This window comes from Ambystoma mexicanum, chromosome 13 (assembly GCF_040938575.1).
Source record: "Ambystoma mexicanum isolate Mex_15411 chromosome 13, UKY_AmexF1_1, whole genome shotgun sequence".
NCBI lineage: Eukaryota > Metazoa > Chordata > Amphibia > Caudata > Ambystomatidae > Ambystoma > Ambystoma mexicanum.
Window position 1 is genome coordinate 772,121,792 of NC_090938.1, and position 24,286 is coordinate 772,146,077.

Consider the following 24,286-nt stretch of genomic DNA (forward strand, 5'->3'; position numbering starts at 1 on the left):
GGTCTCCGCCATCCTGCGTTATGTGTATATCTGCTTGAGTTGTAAATGTTGTTTTTCTCACTTGTATAATTTGGTTCGCACTTAACTGCACCTTGTTACCGAGTGCGCCTACAGATATCTCCTGACAATTTTGGTTTTGTTTAGAGTCATAGGTCTTTAGGCTTAAACTAGAGCTTCCCTATTTGTCCATCTCCCCACCGTCTTCGGCGTCTGATATTCCGCGCTCGTCAGGTAGATCTAGGTGAGGGGGCGTGGCCTTGTACGTTCTGGGTGATTGCGCCTGAGGACTGTTTGTGTTACCATTTGGCCCCTCTGTTATAAATTCCTCTGGGGGGCCTGTGTTGTCAGTAGCTGTCGTCCCCTCCCAATTCAAATCTCCTGCTAAGCCCCCGGGCCCTAAGGTCCTGTGTGTCGAGCGCGTTTTAGCGCAGCTCTTGACTTTAAGGGTGTGGGGCAGGTTGGGAGCTCCTGTGCATGATGTATACTTTAACGCTCACCTGACTCCCACGAAGGCGCTGGCCTGGTTCGTGCTGCTGTGACCTCTTCTAAGGTGATGCACAGGGTTCGGAAGACGGACTGGACCGGGCCCCCCAAATCTGGCTTGTCTGGCTCGCAGAAGTATCCTTCTGTAGGCGAAAATAGGGGATTAACTGTCTGCGGGGTAATGCAATCGGCCTCCCACTTTCCCCTCTCACCCTCCTCGAAACCCTTCTGTGATTCCTCGTAGCGTTTCACCTTAGGGTCTGGAAGGACGAGCTCTTCATCCTGCTTCTGATGCAGGGGTGCGTTGGTATCCAGTTACTTCACTAGATTTTCGGATTGGTGAGAACCAAACTTGCTTGGCTTCCAGGTAAGTTTTTTTTTTGATAAGAGGTTCCCCTTGTGTCCATGCATTAATGTACTAATGCTAGTGTCTTTTTCCCCATAGGGGCCGGGGTACGGAATGCCGGGGAACAGGCACCGACCCGAGATGAGAGGTGAAATCCTTGTAGAAATCAGGTAAGTCTTTAATGAGCGTTTTTTGGTAATGTCTTTTCATTCGCTCATTAACGCTGATGTCTCTTTTTCCCCTTAGGGGCCGGAGACCGGGGTCCGGAAATGCCAGGATGCGGCGCGGACCCGAAATGAAGAGGGAATGAATCAACAGGTAAGTCTTAACATGGAGATTTAGCTTTCCTTATTCCCTTCTCTCTCTCACCTTTTGTTCTGGTCTTTTTCTCCCTAGGCGCTGGGGCGTGACTGCGAATCCGGATGATCGCTGCTGAACATGGAGGCGCCCTGTAAAGGTGAGGGGAATGCGGCGCTGCAGCGATCGAAGCGATGAGCTTTTAAATAAAAGTCTTCCTTTTCAGGATTGTCGGTGAGATGTCTCCGGGATGCGGATTTAGCAGGTAAGGACTTTTCCTTCTTCTGTTCTCTTCTTCTCTTCCTTTGCAGGTGATCCAGGATGCTGGCAGGCGTGGCAGAAGTCAGGATGCAGGAGCAGACACGGTGAGCATCCAGCTGCTAGATGCAGAACAACGCGAAGCACATGTGGCTGTTCGGGTGGGGTTTAAATAGCCTTGGAAGAAGTTCCAGGTATGTATCCTTCCTCCAATCAGGTATGTATCCTTCCCCGACCACGCCCGGATGGTAAATTAGTTAGTCCCACAGGTAAAGTAGTTCCTTTCAGGCCTCAAGGAGGCCGGGATCCTGCAGCATGGTCTGCATCAGGTAAGTGCACCCAAGCACTCCCATAATGAGCCTGGCGCCTATGGCGCCAGGACTGATGTCTTTTATGAGCCTGGCGCCATAGGTGCCAGGACACTGTCCAAAGGGCCCCTATATGGGGTTGCTGGGTCCTCCCTTGGGAACTGGATGTCCGCTTTCGGGGACGCAGGGCTTGAACCTGCTCCCCGGGAGCGGGCATCATGACATATACTTTGCAGGCAAGTCCTACCTGTCACGTCCTGGTCTCCCTCTTGCGGTCTCGAGTGCGGGGACAGGATAGAGTGATGGTGCATCGCAGGCACAGGTATTTCGAGAAATGTATTATTTTTTTTAAAAAGATTTATTTATTTGTTTTGGTTTATTATAAACCTTTACAAAATACAGACAATGTCAATACATCGAATGATTTCAGAGCATCAAAGAAACAATAACTCAACAATTTTTTTCACTTAAAAATCACAAACAGCTAAAATAAATTATCCATTCTATACTGCGCATGGCGCTAAATACTTTAAGAACAAGGTTTTAGTAAGAACCTCCCATTCAATCTTACACTTAAATCTCAATATGTCATCCAAAATAAATTTATATTTAGCACAAATCACAAACATTTCTCAGAAAAGACATTACACGTATAATTAGAATAATTGAGTTCTCATGCAGCATTCTATGCCAAATAAATTCCCTTTTCACTGATTCAGTTGATCTTACAAATTGTGCAAAATAAGCAATCCTTTGACTCAGAAGGGCTGGACAAATAAGTAGAATGTGTTGAAGTGTTTCCACCACCCCCTCAACTTTACAATATCTACACCATTGCCAGCCTTCGAAACATTTACTTCTAATACTCTTCATTTGTTTGGTTTGTATCACATTAAACCTAAAAAGCATAAAGTTGTTACATAGCTTCTTACACGGATACTTCTTCAGGTATCCTTCCATTGCTGGTGCCAGTTTCCATATCGAACAAGCCTGATTATACAATTTCGTCTGTGAAATTCTATTCACAGTATTCTGCCAATCAAAACCCATAAGGCTTACTTTTATATTAACTGGTTTGTTAAGCATTGTTGCGACAGACATTCCCAGATTTCTCAGGCATTTAATCGTCTCGTTATACAAGATGTTTATGAAATGGATAGCAGTTTCATTTGCCGCACACACATATAGATCCCCCTCTCTTGATATTTTACATTTTCTCCACAGATACATTATTTTTCCAAATTACCAAGGTTTTAAGAGATTGCAAACCAAATTCGTACCGTATGAGTTCAATCGGTATGCATTTTGGTAAAATAAAAACACATTCCTCCAGATTTTCCCCTCCAGAATCTTCAAATAATCCATGAACTCAACTGCAAACAATCCTAAACCATAAACGAGCCTCGGCACAACCTTCATGATGTAAAATTTCCTCAAGGGTGCCATGGAAAATCTACTAAATTTCATTTCTAAGAAACGCATTTGTTTTATCGCAACTTCCGCTTTTAACTTTAATTGGTTTTTAATTAAAGTAGTTGAACCAAACCCTGAGAAGCCATAGCCCAAATATTTGAAAGCAGGTTGAGATTTGATCGATTTGCCTTCACAAAACCAGGTAAAAGCACTTTGCCGCTTATTGGGTTTACCAAAACGAACAATAATTGTCTTTGCCGGGTTAATTTTTAGTGATAGATTAGATATAAACATTTCAAACTCCTTAATTAAACATTGGAGACCCACCTTTGTGTTATCCATCAATAAAAAAATCGCCTGCGTCGGCCATCCATGAGAAGCTAGTATTGCTAAGTTTGGGAGAGACTAGACCTTTGTTAGCCATGCACCACTAACGTACAGGTTAAATATAATTGGGGCTAACATGCACCCTTGGCGTAGAACGTTGGTAATTATAAATTCGGGTGAAAGTCGCCCTTCAGCGTTTAATCGAACATTTAACCTTGTATCAGAATAGAGGGCAATCACAATGTCAAGTAGGTGCCTTGGCATATCAAGATCTCTCAGCCGTTGCCATAAAGTATGTCTATCAACAAGATCAAAGGCCATACTTCTGTCCATGCTCCCATTTTCATTGATTTGTCTGATAGACATCTTAAAATTAATCCCCAGAAATCCGTACCAATGTTCTTCCTAAAACCAATTTGTTTTTGGATCCAAAATGTGGTTGGTCAGAGTCCATTTCTGAATGTCTAACAACACCAAAGAAGCAAACAGTTTAGACTCAGGGTCAGCTATTGCAATTGGCCTATAACTCGAGGAACACAGATGAGACCCCTTTTTAAAAACGGTGAAGACAATGGAAACCCTCCAAGATTGGGGAATATGTTTGGTACAAAAGATGTTATCAAAAAGAAAGTACAGTATTCTGCCCCATAACAATGGATTTAGCTTTAGCATTTTATTAGATAAGTTGTTAGGACCTGGTGCTCCCGGGTTTTTAGATCTTTTAATTAGACCCACAATACCAGAGTGTTCCAAAGACCACTTTATTCTATCATCTACCCCAATCCCCTCCTTCTGTTCCCCGTTTTTGTAGAGACTAGAGAAGTGGCAGAACCAAACATCTTCAGTAATAGGATTGAGACTTATATCTTTCTGTGGCCGTTCTAAACCATTGATCAAATTCCAAAAATTAGAGGAGTTGACCCCCCTCAGAGATTGCAACATAGCTTCACCATCCAGTTGAGCTCTAAGCTCTCTGTGGTTGATCATCCAGTTTGTATAGCTTTGCTTGATTCTTTTTTCATAATCAGCATATTGGTTTCAGATAGCCCTGATTTGTGTAAGTGTCGTAATTCTTTCCTTAGATGGATTTTACGGTCATGCACCTCAGTATCTGTGTAGTGGTTTTGGACTCTATTACCCCTTGGCCTTTTGAATGAATTAGCCTCCAGCTTCTGTATATTTGATGTTATATATTGTGTAAAATGTATCGCTGAATAGCTACCAGCACGCTGATATAGGGATAGCAAATCGTAATCTCTAACCATGGTCGAGGAGAATTTTACAGTCTTTTTATAGGTCCATTTAATTCTGTTACCCTTGGTATTTGACATCGCCCCTTCATTGTAAACATTGGCCACTGTGTGCTGAAAATTCACTGCTATTTCAAGAGTAAGCATGCAGTGATCGCTACAAACGGACTCCGTAACTTCACATTTCACCAGACGTATACCCAACTCTCCAGTGAGAAAGATATAATCTATTATCGATTCACATCCCCTCGCTTTCCAAGTGAAGTGGTCATTGTGCAATAAATTGAGCCCCCATAACTCTCCAAAGTGGATCTATAACCTCCCTCTCAGATTGGCGTTCCCACCCACTCTGATCTGGGTACCCGTATTGGAATATATCGCATCACCTATTACACGCTCAACCGAGCAGTCGGCATTCATATCACCTGCAATAACAAGTTGCCCCCCTGGATTCTCGTGAATCCATGCTTCGATTGTAACCCCTAAGTTAATTAACTCATTCTCCAGTTGTTGATCCATCTGTTCACTAGGGTTCCAGTACACATTCACTATTAGTAGAGGCAGGCCCCCCACCTGGAAAGACACAGCCAAAAAGAAATGTGATAAACCCCATTCCTCCGTTTTAACCACCAGGCTAGAGTGTTTGGACGCTATAATGAGCCCACCCTTCCCAACACAGTTTCGCTCAGGCCCAAGATTCTTGAATTAGAACAAGGTCAAACAGAGCCATTTCCATCATCAGCTTCCCATTGTTCAGTAAATTGTAGCACCCACGCGAGTTCCAGCTTAACAACTTCAAACAATTCAGTGAGCTAAAGAGGTTTGCCCAATTGTTTCAGCGTGTCAATAGATTCACGCAGAGACAGAGCTAACCACCTCCAATCTTGTTTTTCGGAGTTGGGTTCCTGGTTGGGGTTCAACTTCTCATTGTTCGCTTCATAGCTACCCCATTCACCCTTCCTTGCCCTTGTTTATTTAATTGACCAGAAGGAATCTTAGGGTTATGTACAAGGATATCAAAGCCTCTGCATTGTAGCACTTCTGCGTCTTTCAAAAGTAGTGCCCTCACTAATAGGGAATTTGGTATAACCAAACGTACATAGTCATATCTGAATTTGTGGATAAAATCTACCAGGTATATATCCGCTGAGGTGATTTGGCTCAGTTCAGGGATTGAAGCAACTGAAGACAATATGTACGGTCGGTTCAAAGAAATATTGCCACCGTCATTGAATAAAGATCTGAGAATGAGACCAGGTAAATCCGGGTTTATGGGCTTTCTCAGATCTAACTCGTAATTCGTTGAAGTCTTCTGCGCACGGCCCCCACCAACTACAATCACAAACTCATGTAAACCAGTAAGCTTGTGCCGAATGTCCTCTTGGCCTTAATTTTTGCTTTCGTTGCTGTCTATAGGTAGGTTTGCCGGGCCCTTAGCCACAGAGTCAGACATCTCCTCTGATGGATTAAGATTTTCTGCAAGCACCTTGAGAACCATACGCCGCAGAGCATCTTCCTTAATCTGTGACCCAGCCTTATCGTGACCTTTGAGCACTTGCATTACTTCAGTTGGAGTCAATATAGCTCCACTTGGTTCTTGACTGGTTACTTGATCAGACCCCGTGGTAAAATTAATATAGGCCTTGGTCTTCGAGTCTTTCCACTCCTTGTGACCAAGACCTGTATTAACTGTAATTCTCTCTTCACTCTTATGTGGGCCATATGGGTCGCGCGTATTAGGAATAGATTGTATCACCATGACCTTCGAGTCTGAGGCCATCAGGGGAACTTTGCCACCTGTTGGCCCCCAATCGTTGGTGGGGTCGGTTATCTCGGGACCATTGGAGGTTAAGGTCGAATTTTTGAAAATCTCGAAGACGTCGCCTCTTTTCTTTTTCATTACGTCGAAGAGCGCATAATCCCCCTCCGAGTATACGCTCCGCGAGGCTTGATCCGTGGTTTTCTTGTTAGGAGGAGGTAGACCATGGGCAGTCTTAGCCTTGGGTGACCTTTCACATGGTCTTTCCAGCGCCACCTCCCCATTGGCAGCTTCTTGTATAATGTGTTTGAAATCTGAGTCCGTCAAAAATTTCCTTGACGATTTTTTATTTAGCTCCGTTTTTTTCTCCATTTAGCTAATTTTTCCCCTGTTTTTTTGATATTTTTATTTGATAGTTATCATCCGCATCAACCTGCTTCTGGTTTCCTTCCTCCCCCATCTTCTGGTTTCCTTCCTCCCCCATCTTCTGGTTTCCTTCCTCCCCCATCTTCTGGTTTCCTTCCTCCCCCATCTTCTGGTTTCCTTCCTCCCCATCTCCTTGTTCACTACCCCTGAGCTCCGTCCAATCGGTGGAGCAGTTGGGACCCCTTCCCCTCCCTGTGTTTCGGGAATTATAATAAATTCCCCTGTTTCCGCTGTCCCCACCTGCCCATTAGGCGTCTTTGCATTCGTCCCATCCCCCTTCTTTACGGGGATCTTTACTGGTTCAATCGTTTTTGCCAAAATCTGCAGGTATTAAATTCAGTGGGGTACTCCTCCGACAAGAAGATACTGGGAGTGTCGAAGAGGTAATCACAATTAGTAGTGGTCATAGGTTTACATGAGTCTTCCGATGTTGGCCCCCTGTCAGATTTATCTTTAGTATGCCCTGTTGACACCTCCTCCACAAACAGTGATTGGGGAGGATCAACCGTATCCCCCATAATGTTTCTGCAAGTGAGCAATCCTGCGCACATTGCAGCGCTGCACCCTCCTCTTCATTCGACTCCGGCAAGGGCAGAGCCGCTGCCCTAGCAAGACTCGCCCGCCTCGTGCCGCTGCCCTAGCAAGACTCGCCCACCTCGTGCCGCTGCCCTAGCAAGACTCGCCCACCTCGTGCCGCTGCCCTAGCAAGACTCGCCCGCCTCGTGCTGCTGCCCTAGCAAGACTCGCCCGCCTCGTGCCGCTGCCCTAGCAAGACTCGCCCGCCTCGTGCCGCTGCCCTAGCAAGACTCGCCCACCTCGTGCCGCTGCCCTAGCAAGACTCGCCCGCCTCGTGCCGCTGCCCTAGCAAGACTCCCCCACCTCGTGCCGCTGCCCTAGCAAGACTCGCCCGCCTCGTGCCGCTGCCCTAGCAAGACTCGCCCGCCTCGTGCCGCTGCCCTAGCAAGACTCGCCCGCCTCGTGCCGCTGCCCTAGCAAGACTCGCCCGCCTCGTACCGCTGCCCTAGCAAGACTCGCCCGCCTCGTGCCGCTACCCTAGCAAGACTCATCCGCCTCGTGCCGCTGCCCTAGCAAGACTCGCCCGCCTCGTGCTGCTGCCCTAGCAAGACTCGCCCGCCTCGTGCCGCTGCCCTAGCAAGACTCCCCTACCTCGTGCCGCTGCCCTAGCAAGACTCGCCCACCTCGTGCCGCTGCCCTAGCAAGACTCGCCCGCCTCGTGCCGCTGCCCTAGCAAGACTCGCCCGCCTCGTACCGCTGCCCTAGCAAGACTCGCCCACCTCGTGCCGCTACCCTAGCAAGACTCATCCGCCTCGTGCCGCTGCCCTAGCAAGACTCGCCCGCCTCGTACCGCTGCCCTAGCAAGACTCGCCCGCCTCGTGCCGCTACCCTAGCAAGACTCATCCGCCTCGTGCCGCTGCCCTAGCAAGACTCGCCCGCCTCGTGCCGCTGCCCTAGCAAGACTCGCCCGCCTCGTGCCGCTGCCCTAGCAAGACTCGCCCGCCTCGTGCCGCTGCCCTAGCAAGACTCGCCCGCCTCGTACCGCTGCCCTAGCAAGACTCGCCCGCCTCGTGCCGCTACCCTAGCAAGACTCATCCGCCTCGTGCCGCTGCCCTAGCAAGACTCGCCCGCCTCGTGCCGCTACCCTAGCAAGACTCATCCGCCTCGTGCCGCTGCCCTAGCAAGACTCGCCCGCCTCGTGCCGCTGCCCTAGCAAGACTCGCCCACCTCGTGCCGCTGCCCTAGCAAGACACACCCGCCTTGTGCCGCTGCCCTAGCAAGACTCGCCCGCCTCGTGCCGCTGCCCTAGCAAGACACACCCGCCTCGTGCCGCTGCCCTAGCAAGACACGCCCGCCTTGTGCCGCTGCCCTAGCAAGACTCGCCCGCCTCGTGCCGCTGCCCTAGCAAGACTCGCCCACCTCGTGCCGCTGCCCTAGCAAGACTCCCCCACCTCGTGCCGCTGCCCTAGCAAGACTCGCCCCCCTCGTGCCGCTGCCCTAGCAAGACTCGCCCGCCTCGTGCCGCTGCCCTAGCAAGACTCGCCCACCTCGTGCCGCTGCCCTAGCAAGACTCGCCCGCCTCGTGCCGCTGCCCTAGCAAGACTCGCCCACCTCGTGCCGCTGCCCTAGCAAGACTCGCCCGCCTCGTGCCGCTGCCCTAGCAAGACTCGCCCGCCTCGTGCCGCTGCCCTAGCAAGACTCGCCCACCTCGTGCCGCTGCCCTAGCAAGGCTCGCCCGCCTCGTGCCGCTGCCCTAAGACTCGCCCGCCTCGTGCTTACCGCAGCAAGACTCGCCCGCCTCGTGCTTACCGCAGCAAGAAAGTCCGCTCCCGGTTCTTTCCTGAGCGGAGGGATTTGGTTCTTCCTGATGATGAACTAGGCTCGAGTCAAGCCGCACAAGTAACCTCATTCCACTACTACCACGCCGAGTGTAGCTAGCACGAGAACCTCAGGGTTTTGTATTCAAAAGGTGGACTACTCACATCAACAATAGTTCTTAACAAGTAGGGCCCGCCCGACACCACCAGCCGAACAGCCCAACAGCAGACACACTTGCGATGCACACTTAATTTCTCTTTGCTGGTCTTGCAGTCCAGTTTCTTCTCTCCGCATACGCGAGCTACGCAGGCAATGGCCCTCCTCTTCAATATGCCACTTGCTCGCCTCCGCAGCCATAGACTGCCAAAGACTGCACCAACTCTGCAGCCGCTCCGCGGCCGAAGGCAGTATTTAGGTCCTCCCACCTAGCGATAAACACTGCAGACAGACTGTCAAGAATCTGGAAACCAACATAGTAGAGTTGCCAAAGACTGCACCAACTCTGCAGCAACTCTGCGGCTGCTCTGCGGCCAAAGGCAGTATTAAGTTCCTCTCCTCCCACCTAGCGATAAACACTGCAGAAAGACTGTCAAGGATCTGGAAACCAACATAGTAGAGTTGCCAAAGACTGCACAAACTCTGCAGCAACTCTGCGGCTGAAGGCAGTATTTAGGTCCTCCCACGTAGCGATAAACACTGCAGACAGACTGTCAAGGATATCCCTGTCTCTCATTTCTGTTTGTTTCTCCCAGTCTCTCTAGTCTGTCATCTCTGCTTGTTGCTCCTGTTCTCTCTGTCTCTCATCTCTACTTGTTTCTCCCCGTCTCATCTCTGCTTGTTTCTCCTGGTCTCACTGTCTTTCTTCTCCGATTGTTTCTCCCGGACTCTCTGTCTCGGATCTCTACTTGTTTCTCCCTGTTTCTCATCTCTGCTTGTTTCTCCCGGTCTCACTGTCTTTCTTCTCCGATTGTTTCTCCCAGACTCTCTGTCTCGGATTTCTACTTGTTTCTCCCTGTCTCTCATCTCTGCCTGTTTCTCCCAGTCTCTGTCTCCCATCTTGGCTTGTTTCTCCCTGTCTCTCATCTCTGCTTGTTTCTTCCTGTCACTCTGTTGCTCATCGCTGCTTGATGCTCCCGGTCCCACTTGTTCCTCTTCCTCTTGTTCCTCCTATTACTTTGTTTATCCTACCCGCCTCTCTTTCAATTCTGTCTGCTTCTTTCTCCCTGTGTCTCTGTCTCTCCTCTGCCTCTCCCCTGTCTCTCTGCTCTGTCTCCCCAGCTCTGCTCTCTGCATTTTGCTTTTGGTCACCCTGTTACTACCTCTCTCATAGCTGCCTCTCTCTCCACTCTGCCTCTGTGTCTCCTCTCTGCCTCTTGCTCATGTTGCCCCATCTCTCTCTCTCTTTCCTATCTGCCTTTCTCTACACTCTGCCTGCTTCTTCCTCTGTCCTCGTTGCCTGCTGCTTTCTCTCTCTTCCACTCACTCGTTCTCTTCACTTTTCCCTCTCACTCTCCCCACTCATCTGTTTCTTTGTACTGTCTCCTGCTGTTTCTCTCGTTCCCACCTGTGTATTGTGCTCCGTTTCTTCCTCTCCTCGCTCTGCTTGTCTTTCTCTCTGTCTAGTTTTCTCTCCCTCTCTTTGTCTCTTCTTTTCTTTCTTGCTATGTTTTCTTTCTATCCCTTTCCTCCTGTCTCAACCCTTTCCATCTCGATCTGCCTGTCTCTTTCTCTCACCCTTCTTGTCTCCATAGCTCCTCCTTGCCGGTGGCTCTCTTTATTCTCTATTATTGGGCCCTTATGAAGAAGAGGTTACCCTCGAAACGCGTCGGCCACCCCACAATTGGACAGCATCATCTCTTCATCATCATCGCAATTTGTTTTAATATGTCATACGTCATGAATTACTTTGTATAACAGATTGTGCTTTTTGGCAAATTTTATTTTGTTTTGTTCTTTGCCAAATAAATCGTTATATGCTCAACTAACAAAACTGCTGTTATATATTTATACATTGATAGATTTATATCTATATATTTGAAGGCCCTATGTGGCATCAGTAAATAGTGTGCAGGGGACGGGAGGGCCCCACCTTTTGGGCCCTCTTCTATTTTCTCTTTTCTGATTTAGGCTTTGTGCCAAGGCCTTGTTTCCTCCCCCGCACCTTAAAATTCTTAAATCAGCTCTGCTGTACGTATTATGACGATTTGAATTTCTATATCAACTGTTACCAGGTGTGCACCACTGTCAGCATTTTTTGTTTCCTCTCTTTATTCCTGCCTACCTTTCCTTTTGCTGTTTTTCTGTTCCTACCTGTGTTTCTTTTTTGCTGTGTTTCTCACTGACTTTCTTTCTTGCTGGGTTTCTGCCTCTTTCATTATCACTGTGTTTCTCTCTGCCTGCCTTTATTCATTATTGCCGATTCTCTCTGCCTGTCTCTCTTTCGTGTTGTGCTTCTCTCTGCCGGTCTTTCTTTCTTGCTGTGTTTCTCTCTGCCTGCCTTTACTTGATTATTGCTGTTTCAATCTGCCTGTCTCTCTTGCTTGCTGTGTTTCTCTCTGGCTGTCTTTCTCTCTTGCTGTGTTTCTCTGCCTGCTGATAGTTCTTTCTTGACGGGTTTCTCTCTGCCTGTCTTGTTTTCTTGCTGTGTTTCTCTAACTGCAAATCTTTCTTTCTTGCTGTGTTTCTCTCTTCTCTCTGCCAGTCTCTTTCTTGCTATGTTTTTCTGTCCGTCTTTCATTATCGCTGTGTTTCTCTATGCCCTTCTTTCCCTCATTATTGCCGATTCTCTCTGTCTGTCTCTCTTTCGTGTTGTGCTTCTCTCTGCCTGTCTTTCTTTCTTGCTGTGTTTCTCTCTGCCCACCTTGCCTTCATTATTTCTGTTTCTCTCTGCTTGTCTTTCTTTCTTGCTATGTTTCTCTCTACCTGTCTTTCTTTCTTGCTGTGTATCTCTGCCTGCTAATAGTTATTTTTTGCTGTGTTTCCCTCTTTGCATCGCTCACCCTTTCTTTCTTGCTGAGTTTCCCTCTTTGCATCTCTCCCTGTCTTTCTTGCTGTGTTTCTCTCTGTCTGACTTCCTCTCTTGCTGTGTTTCTCTGCCTGCTAATCTTTCTTTCTTGATGTGTTTCTCTCTCTGCCTCTCTGGGTTTATTTCATATTTTCATCCAATCCCTCACATTTGGAATCTCAAGCAATATCCAGCATTTGCATAAAAAACTCGAGAGAAGCGCCTGTGTGTGGGGATGGGAGGGGGGTGCAAGGCGCGGGGCCCATTCATAGAGACCCCTGCCTTTAGTTCTTTATTTCTCTACCTCGAAGGTTTTCTATCTCCTTCCCTCTCTCCTCCCTGCCTCTCCCCCTCTGCTGGTATTTCTATCTCCCTTGCTGTCTGCCTATTGATCACCAGCTCCTCTATTTCCTCTCTGTGTGTCTTTTTTGCTGCCTTTTCCTATTATCCCTCTCTATCTCCATTTGATACTCCCCACTCTCTGCCCCCTCTATCTTCCTCTCCCACACACCTTCTCTCCATCTCTTCTGTCTCTGCTTCTCTTGTGTCCATGTTCTCTTTTCTTCCTCTGTCTTTTCCTAGCATCTCTCCCCTTTGCAGGCCTGTATTCTCTCCTCTGTCTCAGTTTCTCTCTCTCTCTCTCTCCTGCATGCCTGTCTCTGTCTTTCCATTTGTGTCTTCCTGTTTAAGTTTCTATCCATGCTCCTCTGTCACTCACCCGGTCTCCCACTGTCGCTCTCTTCTTGTCACCTCTTTCTCTTTGCCTGTATTTCTCTGGCTTCCTCTGTTAGTTTCTCGCCCTACTTCTCTCTTGTTCTCCCGTCACTACATGTCTTTCTTTCTCCCTTTTCTCCTCTGCGTGTTATTTTGTCTGTCTGTCTTGCATGTCTCCTCTTCTTTCTATGTCCCTTTTCACTTCGCTCTACTGTGCCTCGTCTTCCCCTCCCAGTCTCGGGAGGATAGCTCAGCGGTAACGTGCTCGCCTTGGAAGCAAGACGACACGGAGCAACACAGCTTCGATCCCCGGGTCCGCGCTTAGAAACCTCTGGGTATTAGGCGTGTTATAAATAACCTATCATATCTCATATCCACTCTGCTTATCGCCCTCACTCTCTCTCCTCTAGTCTATATCTTTCCTGTTTGTCTGTGTTAGTCTGTCTTTCTCTTGCCTGCTTCTCTGTGTTAGTCGGTCTCTATCTTTCCTGTTTCTCTGTGTTAGTCTGTCTCTCTGTCCTGTTGTTTCCCTGTTTAGTCTGTCTCTCTTTCCTGTTGTTTCCCTGTTAGTCTTTCTCTCTTTCCTGTTGTTTCCCGCTGTCAGTCTGTCTCTCCTGTTGTTTCTCTGTTAGTCTGTTTCTCATTCATGTTGTTTCTCTGTGTTAGTCTGTCTCTCTCTCCTTCCTATTTCTTCTCTCTCTCGCGCATCTCTGCTTGGTCTCTCCCCTCCCTTCTGATCTCTCTTTCTTTCATCTCTCCCTGTCCCACTCTCTGTCTTTTTCTCCCAGTCTCTACCTCACGCTGTCTCTGATCTCCCGTCACTACATGTCTCTTTCTTCGCTGTCCCTGTGCTGTCTCTTCACCCCTTCACTTCCTTTGTTCGGCAGAGCTGCAGGGCACTCTCTGGCCGGGAGTGAGGTGTGTAAAGATGTCGGAAGAGAAGGGGGTTGGGGGATGGGGGATTTCCCAGGAGTTCACTCTGTTGTATCACGAGGCTGCCTGGAGGGTGTGGGTCTGAATAATATGAGAGGGATTGTAAGTGTCTCTCTCTGTTCCACCGCCTCTGTCTCCTGCACTGTCTCTCCTCTCTTCCTCTCTCTGCTTCTCATCATGGCCATGTTGCTCTCTCCCTCTTCACGTGTCTCTCTCCCACTCATTCTTTCCTCCATGTTCCGCTCTCTCTGCATCTTCGGCGGTTCCCTCTCGTGTCTCTCACTCTGTCGTTATTGCTCTCTCTTTTCTGTCTTTAATCTGCAATATTTCTTTATTTCTATCCGACATTCACATTCGATCTCCTCTCTGCATGTTGTTCAGTCTACCTTTCTGAGTCTCTCTCTACTGTCTGTCTCTCCGTTCGGTCAGTGTCTCCTCTCTGCTTCTCTTCTCTGCTGTCTCGTCTCTCCCTCTCTTCTCTGCAGATCCCTTGTACCCGCCTCTCTCTCCTCTCTGCCTGCCTCTCTTCTGGCCTCTCTTCTGTGTCCCTCTCCCTCCCACCCTCCTCTCAGCTTCTCTTCTCTGCTGTCTCGTCTCTCCCGCTCTTCTCTGCAGCTCTCTTGTACCCGCCTCTCTCTCTGTCTCCTCTCTTCTGTGTCCCTCTCCCTCCCACTCTCCTCTCAGCTTCTCTTCTCTGCTGTCTCATCTCTCCCTCTCTTCTCACTCTCTCCTCTCTGCCTGCCTCTCTTCTGTGTCCCTCTCCCTCCCACTCTCCTCTCAGCTTCTCTTCTCTGCTGTCTCATCTCTCCCTCTCTTCTCACTCTCTCCTCTCTGCCTGCCTCTCTTCTGTGTCCCTCTCCCTCCCACTCTCTTCTCTGCTGTCTCGTCTCTCCCTCTCTTCTCTGCAGATCTCTTGTACCCGCCTCTCTCTCCTCTCTGTCTCCTCTCTTCTGTGTCCCTCTCCCTCCCACTCTCCTCTCAGCTTCTCTTCTCTGCTGTCTCATCTCTCCCTCTCTTCTCACTCTCTCCTCTCTGCCTGCCTCTCTTCTGTGCCCCTCTCCCTCCCACTCTCCTCTCAGCTCCTCTTCTCTGCTGTCTCGTCTCCCTCTCTCTCCTCTCTGCCTGCCTCTCTTCTTTGTCCCTCTCCCTCCCACTCTCCTCTCAGCTCCTCTTCTCTGCTGTCTCGTCTCCCTCTCTCTTCTCACTCTCTCCTCTCTGCCTGCCTCTCTTCTGTGTCCCTCTCCCTCCCACTCTCCTCTCAGCTCCTCTTCTCTGCTGTCTCGTCTCCCTCTCTCTTCTCACTCTCTCCTCTCTGCCTGCCTCTCTTCTGTGTCCCTCTCCCTCCCACCCTCTTCTCAGCTTCTCTTCTCTGCTGTCTCCTCTCTCCCTCTCCTCTCACTCTCTCCTCTCTGCCTGCCTCTCTTCTGTGTCCCTCTCCCTCCCACTGTCCTCTCAGCTTCTCTTCTCTGCTGTCTCGTCTCTCCCTCTATTCTCACTCTCTCCTCTCAGCTTCTCTTCTCTGTTGCCTCGTCTCTCCTGCTCTTCTCTGCAGATCTCTTGTACCCGTCACTCTCTCTCCTCTCTGCCTGTCTCTCTTCTGTGTCCCTCCCACTCTCCTCTCTTGCTTCTCTTCTCTGCTGTCTCATCTCTCCCTCTCTTCTCCCTCTCTCCTCTCTGCCTGCCTCTCTTCTGTGTCCCTCCCACTCTCCTCTCTTGCTTCTCTTCTCTGCTGTCTCCTCTCTCCCTCTCTTCTCACTCTCTCCTCTCTGCCTGTCTCTCTTCTGTGTCCCTCTCCCTCCCACTCTCCTCTCTTGCTTCTCTTCTCTGCTGTCGCCTCTCTCCCTCTCTTCTCACTCTCTCCTCTCTGCCTGTCTCTTTTCTGTGTCCCTCTCCCTCCCACTCTCCTCTCAGCTTCTCTTCTCTGCTGTCTCATCTCTCCCTCTCTTCTCACTCTCTCCTCTCTGCCTGCCTCTCTTCTGTGTCCCTCTCCCTCCTCTTGGGCGTTGTCTGTCTCTCTCTTTGCCTTTCTCACTCTTTCCTCCCTTCTTGCGTTCTTCTCGTTTCTTCGTTTATCATCGCCCCCCCTTGCAGACCCGAAGACCCCCCTGGGACCTGAGGTGGAGAATGGGGAATTGTGGGTGGGGGTGAGGGGGGGCTCTCCCCGTTATCTGTTGAATTTGGGGGTCACTTGGGGTTTCATTGAAGAATGGAGGAACAGTCGCATTCCCCTGGGCTGTGGGCGGGGTCTGCAGGTGTGGTGACAGGAGGCTGTGATTGGCTGAGCTCTCGCTGTTGCTGTGATTGACAGGCTGTTGGCGCCCTGTGATTGGCTGGTTTCTGAGCCGGGCTTCTCTCTTGCAGGTGAGGTGACTCTGGATTCTGGCACCGCTCATCCCCGGCTCATCGTGTCCGCGGACGGGAGAAGCGTGAGACGCGGACCCCGAGCCCAGGACCTGCCCGACACCCCCCAGAGATTCACTAAAGCCTTATGTGTCCTGGGGAGGGAGGGGCTGAGCTCCGGGGGGCATTACTGGGAGGTGGAGGTGGGGGGCTGCCCGGGCTGGACCCTGGGGGTGTGTGATGAGTCTGTGCCCAGGAAGGGGCTGCTCCCACTATCACCTGCGCGAGGACTCTGGACAGTGCGGCTCTGGGATGGTGAATACCGGGCTTGCACCTCCCCTCGCACCCCCCTGATCCCCCGCGCTCCCCCCGGGGTCCTGGGTCTCTTCCTGGACTATGAGGCGGGCAGGGTCTCGGTCTACGATGCTCAGGACCGGGCTCTGCTCTTCACCTTCCCGGGGGCCTCCTTCCCCCGCACCCTGCGGCCCTACTTCGAGACATGGAACCCCGAGGGGGGGCTGCGGATCCTCCCGGGGGCAGGAGGGGACTGAGAGCAGCGGAGCCTGACAGCAGGTAAGAGGGGGGGGGCAGGGTCTATGAGGGGGGGCATGCAGGTAAGGGGGGAAGGGGCCTGGGGGGGGGGAGCTGCAGGTAAGGGGGGGCTGTGTCTGAGAGGTCAGCGAAGGGGGGGCTGTGTCTGGAGGGGGGCACTGGTGGGGGCTGCAAGTGCGAGGGGCACTGTGTCTGTGAGGGTGGGGCACTGGGGGGGCTTTGTCTGTGGGGGGGATTGGGAGCCCTGGCCAGCGGTATATAAGGGGGAGCTGTGGGGGCAGTGGCTAGTCTTTATTGGGGGGGGGCACTGCTCGCTCTTGCAGTGTCCGTTGTAGGGGGGCTCAGCTGTCAGTTTACTTCTGCGGGGGTGGGCGTAGACAGGACTGAAGTTCTTGCAAAGGGGGGGAATTACTTCTTTCGGGCGCTTCCTGGGATGTTTAAGAAGTGGGGGGGTACTTTTGCCTCTTTTTAGTGAGGATAGAAATGAGGGAGGGGGGCGGACACTGTTCTCTGTTTTGGGTGGCTGGGGTTACTGTCCTCTATCTGAAAGGGAGGGGTGGCACTGTTATATTGATCCAGGTGATATATATATTTATTTGTTGTGCGAGGGGGCGGGGTTTAGGGTTTCGGCGGGAGCCTCGTTTGAGCGGTGTCTGGGGTTTTGCAGATGTAATTTGGCGTCTACACTGAAGTAGAGGGGGCTGGGAGGCACAGTGGGGTCTCCTGTTAATTGTTTTAGACCACCCCCCATTACTCCCCCCCCCCCCTCCCCCGCCTATCTACACCCCCATATATGCGGCTCTCACATTTATATTGCAAAACTGTAGCAGCTTTTCTCATCCGTGACCCGCTTCCGCACAAGAAGGACTTTTCAATATCAGTTTTATGTGCAATAGTTATTATATACTGTCCTGCTATAGGCGCTTGGTGTGGAGTCATTTCTTCAGTGATATTTCCTGTGCTTTGGAGTTTCGCTTATATTTTACGGCTCATCTCTATGGCAGGAAAGCCACTTTACTTGGTTCTGAATCACCATCTTTCTCGGTAACTGCTAGTCTCCCATTCCCGAGCCAACACTGGCCCCTAGTGGCACATTTAGGAAGGGTTTATTTACATCCATTGGTAGGTCTCTTTCTCGCTACTATTGCTTTCTCGGTAACTGCTAGTCTCCCATTCCCTGGCCAACACTGGCCCCTAGTGCCACATTTAGGAAGGGGTTATTTACATCCATTGGTAGGTCTTAAGTAATGTTGGTATTTATTAAAAACTGTTTTATGGTTTTCTTTTTGCTGTTCTCTTTCTTTGTGACATCTTTTCAAACCACGTGGTCTTCAGTTTTTTATTAGTTTTGTTTTATCCCATTAGACAGCTGCACTAACTACATACACATGCATGTGTGCACTGATATGTTCCTTTCTATGCTTGCATTGTAATTGTCTCACTTTTGACTCATGGCAACAAATCATTATTATATTTTCTGAGAGAGTTTTACTAACTACTTGCACTTACCCCCGACCATTTCCCATTCTCTAAACATTAGCACAACACTTGGATAATGTTTCTCTGCTCCTCTTACCGCCTTATCTTACTTGCTTCACTTACTCCTTATATCTTCTCCAGTTGGTCACATTAATAAATGTGTATAGTAGTCGTAGCCGCCTGTCTTTCACATCCACCTTGCCCTCCCCTCCTCCCCCTCCCTTTTATGTCCATTAGCACTTACTCTTATCATCTGTCCCGTGACCTTTGATATCAGCTTGTCTGCCTCCCCCCTTCCCAGCTTGTCTTCTCCTCCCACCCACCCAGCACTATTCTGAATCGTCCTTTGACCTACTATGATAGTTGCTTGTTTTGTTCCTCTCCTTTCCTCCTCACGTCATACCCCCTTCGTACCCTCCCCCTCCTCTCGTTTGATCGAGCACTACATCGATTGTCGTCAGGCATAGTAATGTTACTGCTTGTCTTGTCTCATACCCCCCTCCCCCTCCTCTCGTTATACTCCTGCACTACATCAATTGTCGTCAGGCATAGCAATGTTACTGCTTGTCTTGTCTCATTCTTATCCTTCCCCTCCTCTCGTTATACTCATGCACTACATCAATTGTCGTCAGGCATAGCAATGTTACTGCTTGTCTTGTCTCATACCCCCCTCCCCCTCCTCTCGTTATACTCGTGCACTACATCAATTGTCGTCAGGCATAGTAATGTTACTGCTTGTCTTGTCTCATACCCCCCTCCCCCTCCTCTCGTTATACTCATGCACTACATCAATTGTAGTCAGGCATAGTAATGTTACTGCTTGTCTTGTCTCATACCCCCCTCCCCCTCCTCTCATTATACTCATGCACAACATCAATTGTCGCCAGGCATAGTAATGTTACTGCTTGTCTTGTCTCATACCCCCCCGCCTCCTCTCGTTATACTCATGCACTACATCCATTGTCGTCAGGCATAGTAATGTTACTGCTTGTCTTGTCTCATTCTTTCCCTTCTCCTCTCCTCCTTAATTGTTCCTTGCACTTGCACTATCTGAAATGTCGCGTGGCTGATTATGATGGTTATTTCACATTCTGAATTGTTTCAAGGACCTGTAAGAATGTAATTGTACTCCCCCATGTTCCCTCCCTCTTTGAAGCGCTTTGAAAAACATTGTGTATAGGCGCTATACAAATAATTAATCAATCAATTAACACTGTGCGTGATTTATTCAGTGAAGAAAACTAAGGGACGTTATGGTTTAATTGCGCCAAAAAAAAAGTTTTGAATTTCAGAAAATCAACGTTAAAGGAACTTGTACCACACAACCCTACCTCGGTGACATTTACTGTGTGTGTTGGGAAATTTGGGTAGAGATGTATTAGTAAACAGCTAGAAGTAACTTTAAGCAGAATCGGTCATATATAGTGGACAAATAGTGTGTATCTCATGTGGAAGTTGGATTAGTGGGAAGCTGTGTAATAGCTCCTAGTTCCCAGAGGCAGCTCTTTTTCACTGTTTGATGCTTGACTGCTCCTGCTCTTCACATCTTTATTCCAATCCCTTCCTCACCCTCCTTGTCATCTTCATTACTGTGTGGGGTCCATGGCATTACCCATGTTCTATGTGATGCTTGGCAATACCCCATCTGCAGACCGAGTTCATCCTCCTCCAAACACCTGTAGCATAGGATTTCGCTCCCAAACCTTCATGATATTCTGGCAACCCCAACTAGCTTCTACAGCATTATTGAGACCGCTAGGATGAAAGGTGAGTCTTTTTAAAATGGGTAGATCTATCCAGCATCATACATTCTCCGTGATGATGTTCATGTTATCGTGCAAGGTCCAGCATCATACAGTCTCTGTGATCATGTTCATGTTATGGTGCAAGGTCCAGCATCATACAGTCTCAGTGATCATGTTATGGTGCAAGGTCCAGCATCATACAGTCTCTGTGATCATGTTATGGTGCAAGGTCCAGCATCATACAGTCTCTGTGATCATGTTATGGTGCAAGGTCCAGCATCATACAGTCTCTGTGATCATGTTCATGTTATGGTGCAAGGTCCAGCATCATACAGTCTCTGTGATCATGTTATGGTGCATGGCCAGCATCATACAGTCTCTGTGATCATGTTATGGTGCAAGGTCCAGCATCATACAGTCTCTGTGATCATGTTATGGTGCAAGGTCCAGCATCATACTGTTTCCGTGATCATGTTATGGTGCAAGGTCTAACATCATACAGTCTCTGTGATCATGTTATGGTGCAAGGTCCAGCATCATACAGTCTCAGTGATCATGTTATGGTGCAAAGTCCATCATCATACAGTCTCTGTGATCATGTTATGGAGCAAGCTCCAGCATTATACAGTCTCTGTGATCATGTTATGGCGTGAGGTCCAGCATTATACAGTCTCTGTGATCATGTTATGGTGCAAGGTTCAGCATCATACAGTCTCCGTGATCATGTTATGGTGCAAGGTTCAGCATCATACAGTCTCTGTGATCATGGGCAAGACCCCAGCAGCCAGTGACTGAACCCCATCAGCCAAGAGAAATGGCCCTATTAGAGCAGAGCTACTGGCAGCGGGGTTGAGCCAGAAAGAACCAGTTCCAGACATTGTGCTGAACTCCCCTAAGCCTTTAAATCAGGAGGAGCTATATCTGGATAACAGTGGAGTCCAGCGTGCAGTGTGTTTTGTGTGGTAAGGCCGAGCAAGGACACACGCCACTTGCTGGTTATTAGTGGACATTTGATGGTTCATTTTTGTATTTAAACACCTATAGGTATAGGGGATGACCTACAAATGGGGATTGTCCTAAAGCAAATGGCAGACAGGGTGTACCTACACAAAGTGGGGGTTTTCGTCCAGGTGTTCAACTGTTTAGTTGATTCTGGTTCAAATCATAAAGTTCTTAACTTATCTTACAAGTTCTTGTCTCTACTTGAGACGCTCTAACCTCCTATGTAAAGTCTCAAAATAGTTGTCAAACAAAATGTTCCAGCACCTAATCTTCAAAAGTCTTTTAACCTCCTGGTTCCCCTAAACTAGCAGCACAAATGTTCCAAGGTTTTGGCCCAATGTAAAGGCTTCACAAACCTGGTCTTCAAAGTCCAACTCTGTTATCTAGAAGTTCTCCTCTGAGAATGTTCTTGTAGTAGTTAATCACTCTGGTCAATCCTTTCGGTCTCTCTGTTTTCACCTTTTGTCTCAATATCTCTTCCAGGTTTCAAGCTTCATGGTTCTCTCTCCTTCAGGCCGTTCCTCTGCCTTGCAACAGCCTCTTGTAGACTTCTCCCAGCCCTTGCATTAATCAGGATTTACAGTACGTCCCTCCCAGTCTTTGGGTTTGTCAGGATTCACAAAGGGTCTCTCCCAGACCATGGGTTTGTCAGGATTCCCAATGGGTCTCTCCCAGACCTTGAGTTTTCTTTCTGCATTCATAGCAGCAGTAATGGGTGCCATCCCTCCTCCCCCCAATGTATGGAACTTGTGAGGCAGCCAATGTTGTCGCCCTCCTGCCATGGCTCAGGTATTTCTCCCTTTTACCCGAGGAGCGTTGGTGGACAGTGTAAAGACCGGAGGGTGGGTCTGTACTTCCGCTCTCTATTTGGTAGAGGAGAGACACAGAGACCCCTGCCAAGATTCTCTAGTATTGGTAGACGTAGTCGAGCAATCAAGGCCTAGCTTCTCAGGAGGTGATGCAAGCTGGTTCTTAAGTACAGTGTAGTCCCCAAGCACCCACAAAGGAATGTCCACACACTGTATCAGTAAAAACAGTCTTTATATAATGAATATTCAAGGTCATATACACAATCATGATAACTCACTTTGTACTCTGAAAATCAACACTGGTAAATATGCACAATTCTAAAGTGGTACCACTAACATTATTAGATCTCATTAAAGTGCATACGCTCAGAATGACACACAGATCAAAATAAAGAGGAAACCAGCTGTAGATAGAGGAAGGAAATCAAGCTGGTTGAGCAATAGGCAGAATACTGGTAACTACCGTTAAACACAGTTTTGTGTGGAGATCCCCCCCACCTGGGCAACCTGTAGAAGAAAGATACAAGCCCAGTCCATATATTGTTCACACTAGACTTTCCAATAGTTCTGCAACCCCAAAGTACCTTGCGTTGTAGCGTTCCACGTCAGGGAATTGACGGCCCTTCTTGAGTGTCCTCCCTTTCAGGCAGGAGTCATGGGTCGTCGAACGTCCGACGAAGAACAGGTCGAGCTAGGACAGTGAAGTGGCCGAGTCGTTCCTAGCGGTGCTCGTTGACGGGGAAGCATAAACGCCCTGCAAGGAAGAGGCGTGCGGGGCACCTCGAGGTCGATGGTTCTGGACCGCAAAGAGTTGAACTGTGGCCCAGCAAGGACGTTGAGTCTTCGGCGTGTCTGTGGTCTTTGGCTGGCGGGAAACCACCGGTGGATGCTCCTCGGCGTGTCGACAGTCGGGCCTTCTCTGGCAGGATACAGCGGTGAAGATGCAGACGAGAGCGTCCTTGAATCAATGAAGTTCTTAGGCAACGGGAGCACGGTGGCTCCAGTCGGCGACGGCGGTCGTCGACAGTGGTGGACAGCAGTCCGGGTGCTTCTCCTTGGAATTCTGCAGCAATCCCTGTATCGGGTCGGCAGCCTGTCGAAGGTCTGTCTACCAGGGAGCTTAGGCAAAGATCAGCTGTGTACGATGGTCCCTCATAGCTTGGGAAGAGGGCGCCTTACCAGGTCCTCTCCGGGTCAGTCCTTGAGGCACAGCAGCTTTCAGATTGCGAAGGAGAGCAACAGCAATTCTTCTCGTCCAGCAGGGCTCAAGGTTAAGCTTCAGTTACTCGTCGTAGTGGACTTCAGCTTCTGAACACGATTCCTAGCAGTGAGAGGTCCCCAGATATACTGTTGATCTCCCATTCATTCCGCTGGGTCACACTCAAGCATCCAATCACGACTACGGGCATTCAGGCAGGCAGGCAGCCAGCCAATCAGGCACACGGTGCATTCTGTCGCGACCCTCAGCCCTGATCACCACTGGCAAGCCCATTGGCCAGGTGGGATCAGAACTCGGATCGCTAATAAGGCCTGGCATCCACTTCTCAGGCCCTCTTGGGGCCCGTCCTGGCACCTTTTGGCGCCAGGCTCATCAGTAAGGAAAGACATCTGCTTGAGGAACTAATTTGTTTAGGCTTTCAGCCAACATGGAGGCATCCACATAGCTTGATTCCTAGAACCAAGCTATGCGGTCTAGTGTTTTGGGTGTGGTGGCCTATGGGCTACTTTACCTGGACTACTTTACAGTGGCTATTTAAACCACACCCGAACAAGACAACACGTGTCGCGTTACTTTGCTAATAGCAACGTGACGCTCACCGTGTCCAGCTTTATCACGAGCCTGACGAATTCCGGACCTGCAGAAAAAAACAAAGAACATCGTTAGCAGCAGAATCTTACCTGCAATCTGCATCCTTCACTGCTCGCGGAACCTGGGCAGCTCCGTTGGAAGAGTTCGCGGCCCGGATCGAAGGACCTCACAAAGGGAGAAAGACATCATTAAAGGAGGTAGTACAGACATTACATCCACAAAGCGCTTAGACTTACCTGGCTGGTTGCTTTTCGACCGGCATAGCTCCGGAACTCCATCCGCGCTTGGAACACACCGCGACCTACGAAAAAGAGAAAAGCACAGGTCAGTGAGGACAAGACATCGCTGTGCTGCGCAAAGCGCCATCCTTACCGCATCATAGTGATATTGTGCGCCATTGTTTACCGGTGAGAACCAGCCTACCCATTTCACCAAGCGGACACTCCGCGCACCTAGGGGAGATAAAAAGAGACATTTTAGAACAGAGAAAAGGCATGCAAGAATAACAACGCCATCAATCGCAATAAGACCTACCTGAAAGACATTACTAGGCCCGCAGTCAGTGATGTAACTGTACCGCACGCGCCCACAAAAGACAACGTGCCCCTGCACAGAGAGCAGGACAGAGAGCCCACCAATTCCGACAACCAGGTGAGAAGAGAACCCAGAGGGGCTGAAATCACAAGGGAGGTGGGGG

At 49.3% G+C, this 24,286-nt stretch overlaps 1 protein-coding gene across 1 annotated transcript in view; it reads left to right on the forward strand.

Moving 5' to 3' along the window:
- The window catches only part of LOC138520559 (uncharacterized), a 297,694-nt gene that overhangs the window by 219,867 nt on the left and 53,541 nt on the right, over nucleotides 1-24,286 (forward strand). Inside the window, exon 14 of the mRNA XM_069632900.1 lies at nucleotides 16,136-16,765. Within this exon, the coding sequence (XP_069489001.1) occupies nucleotides 16,136-16,743 (608 nt within the window). The 3' untranslated portion in view covers nucleotides 16,744-16,765. The remainder of the gene's footprint in view (nucleotides 1-16,135; nucleotides 16,766-24,286) is intronic.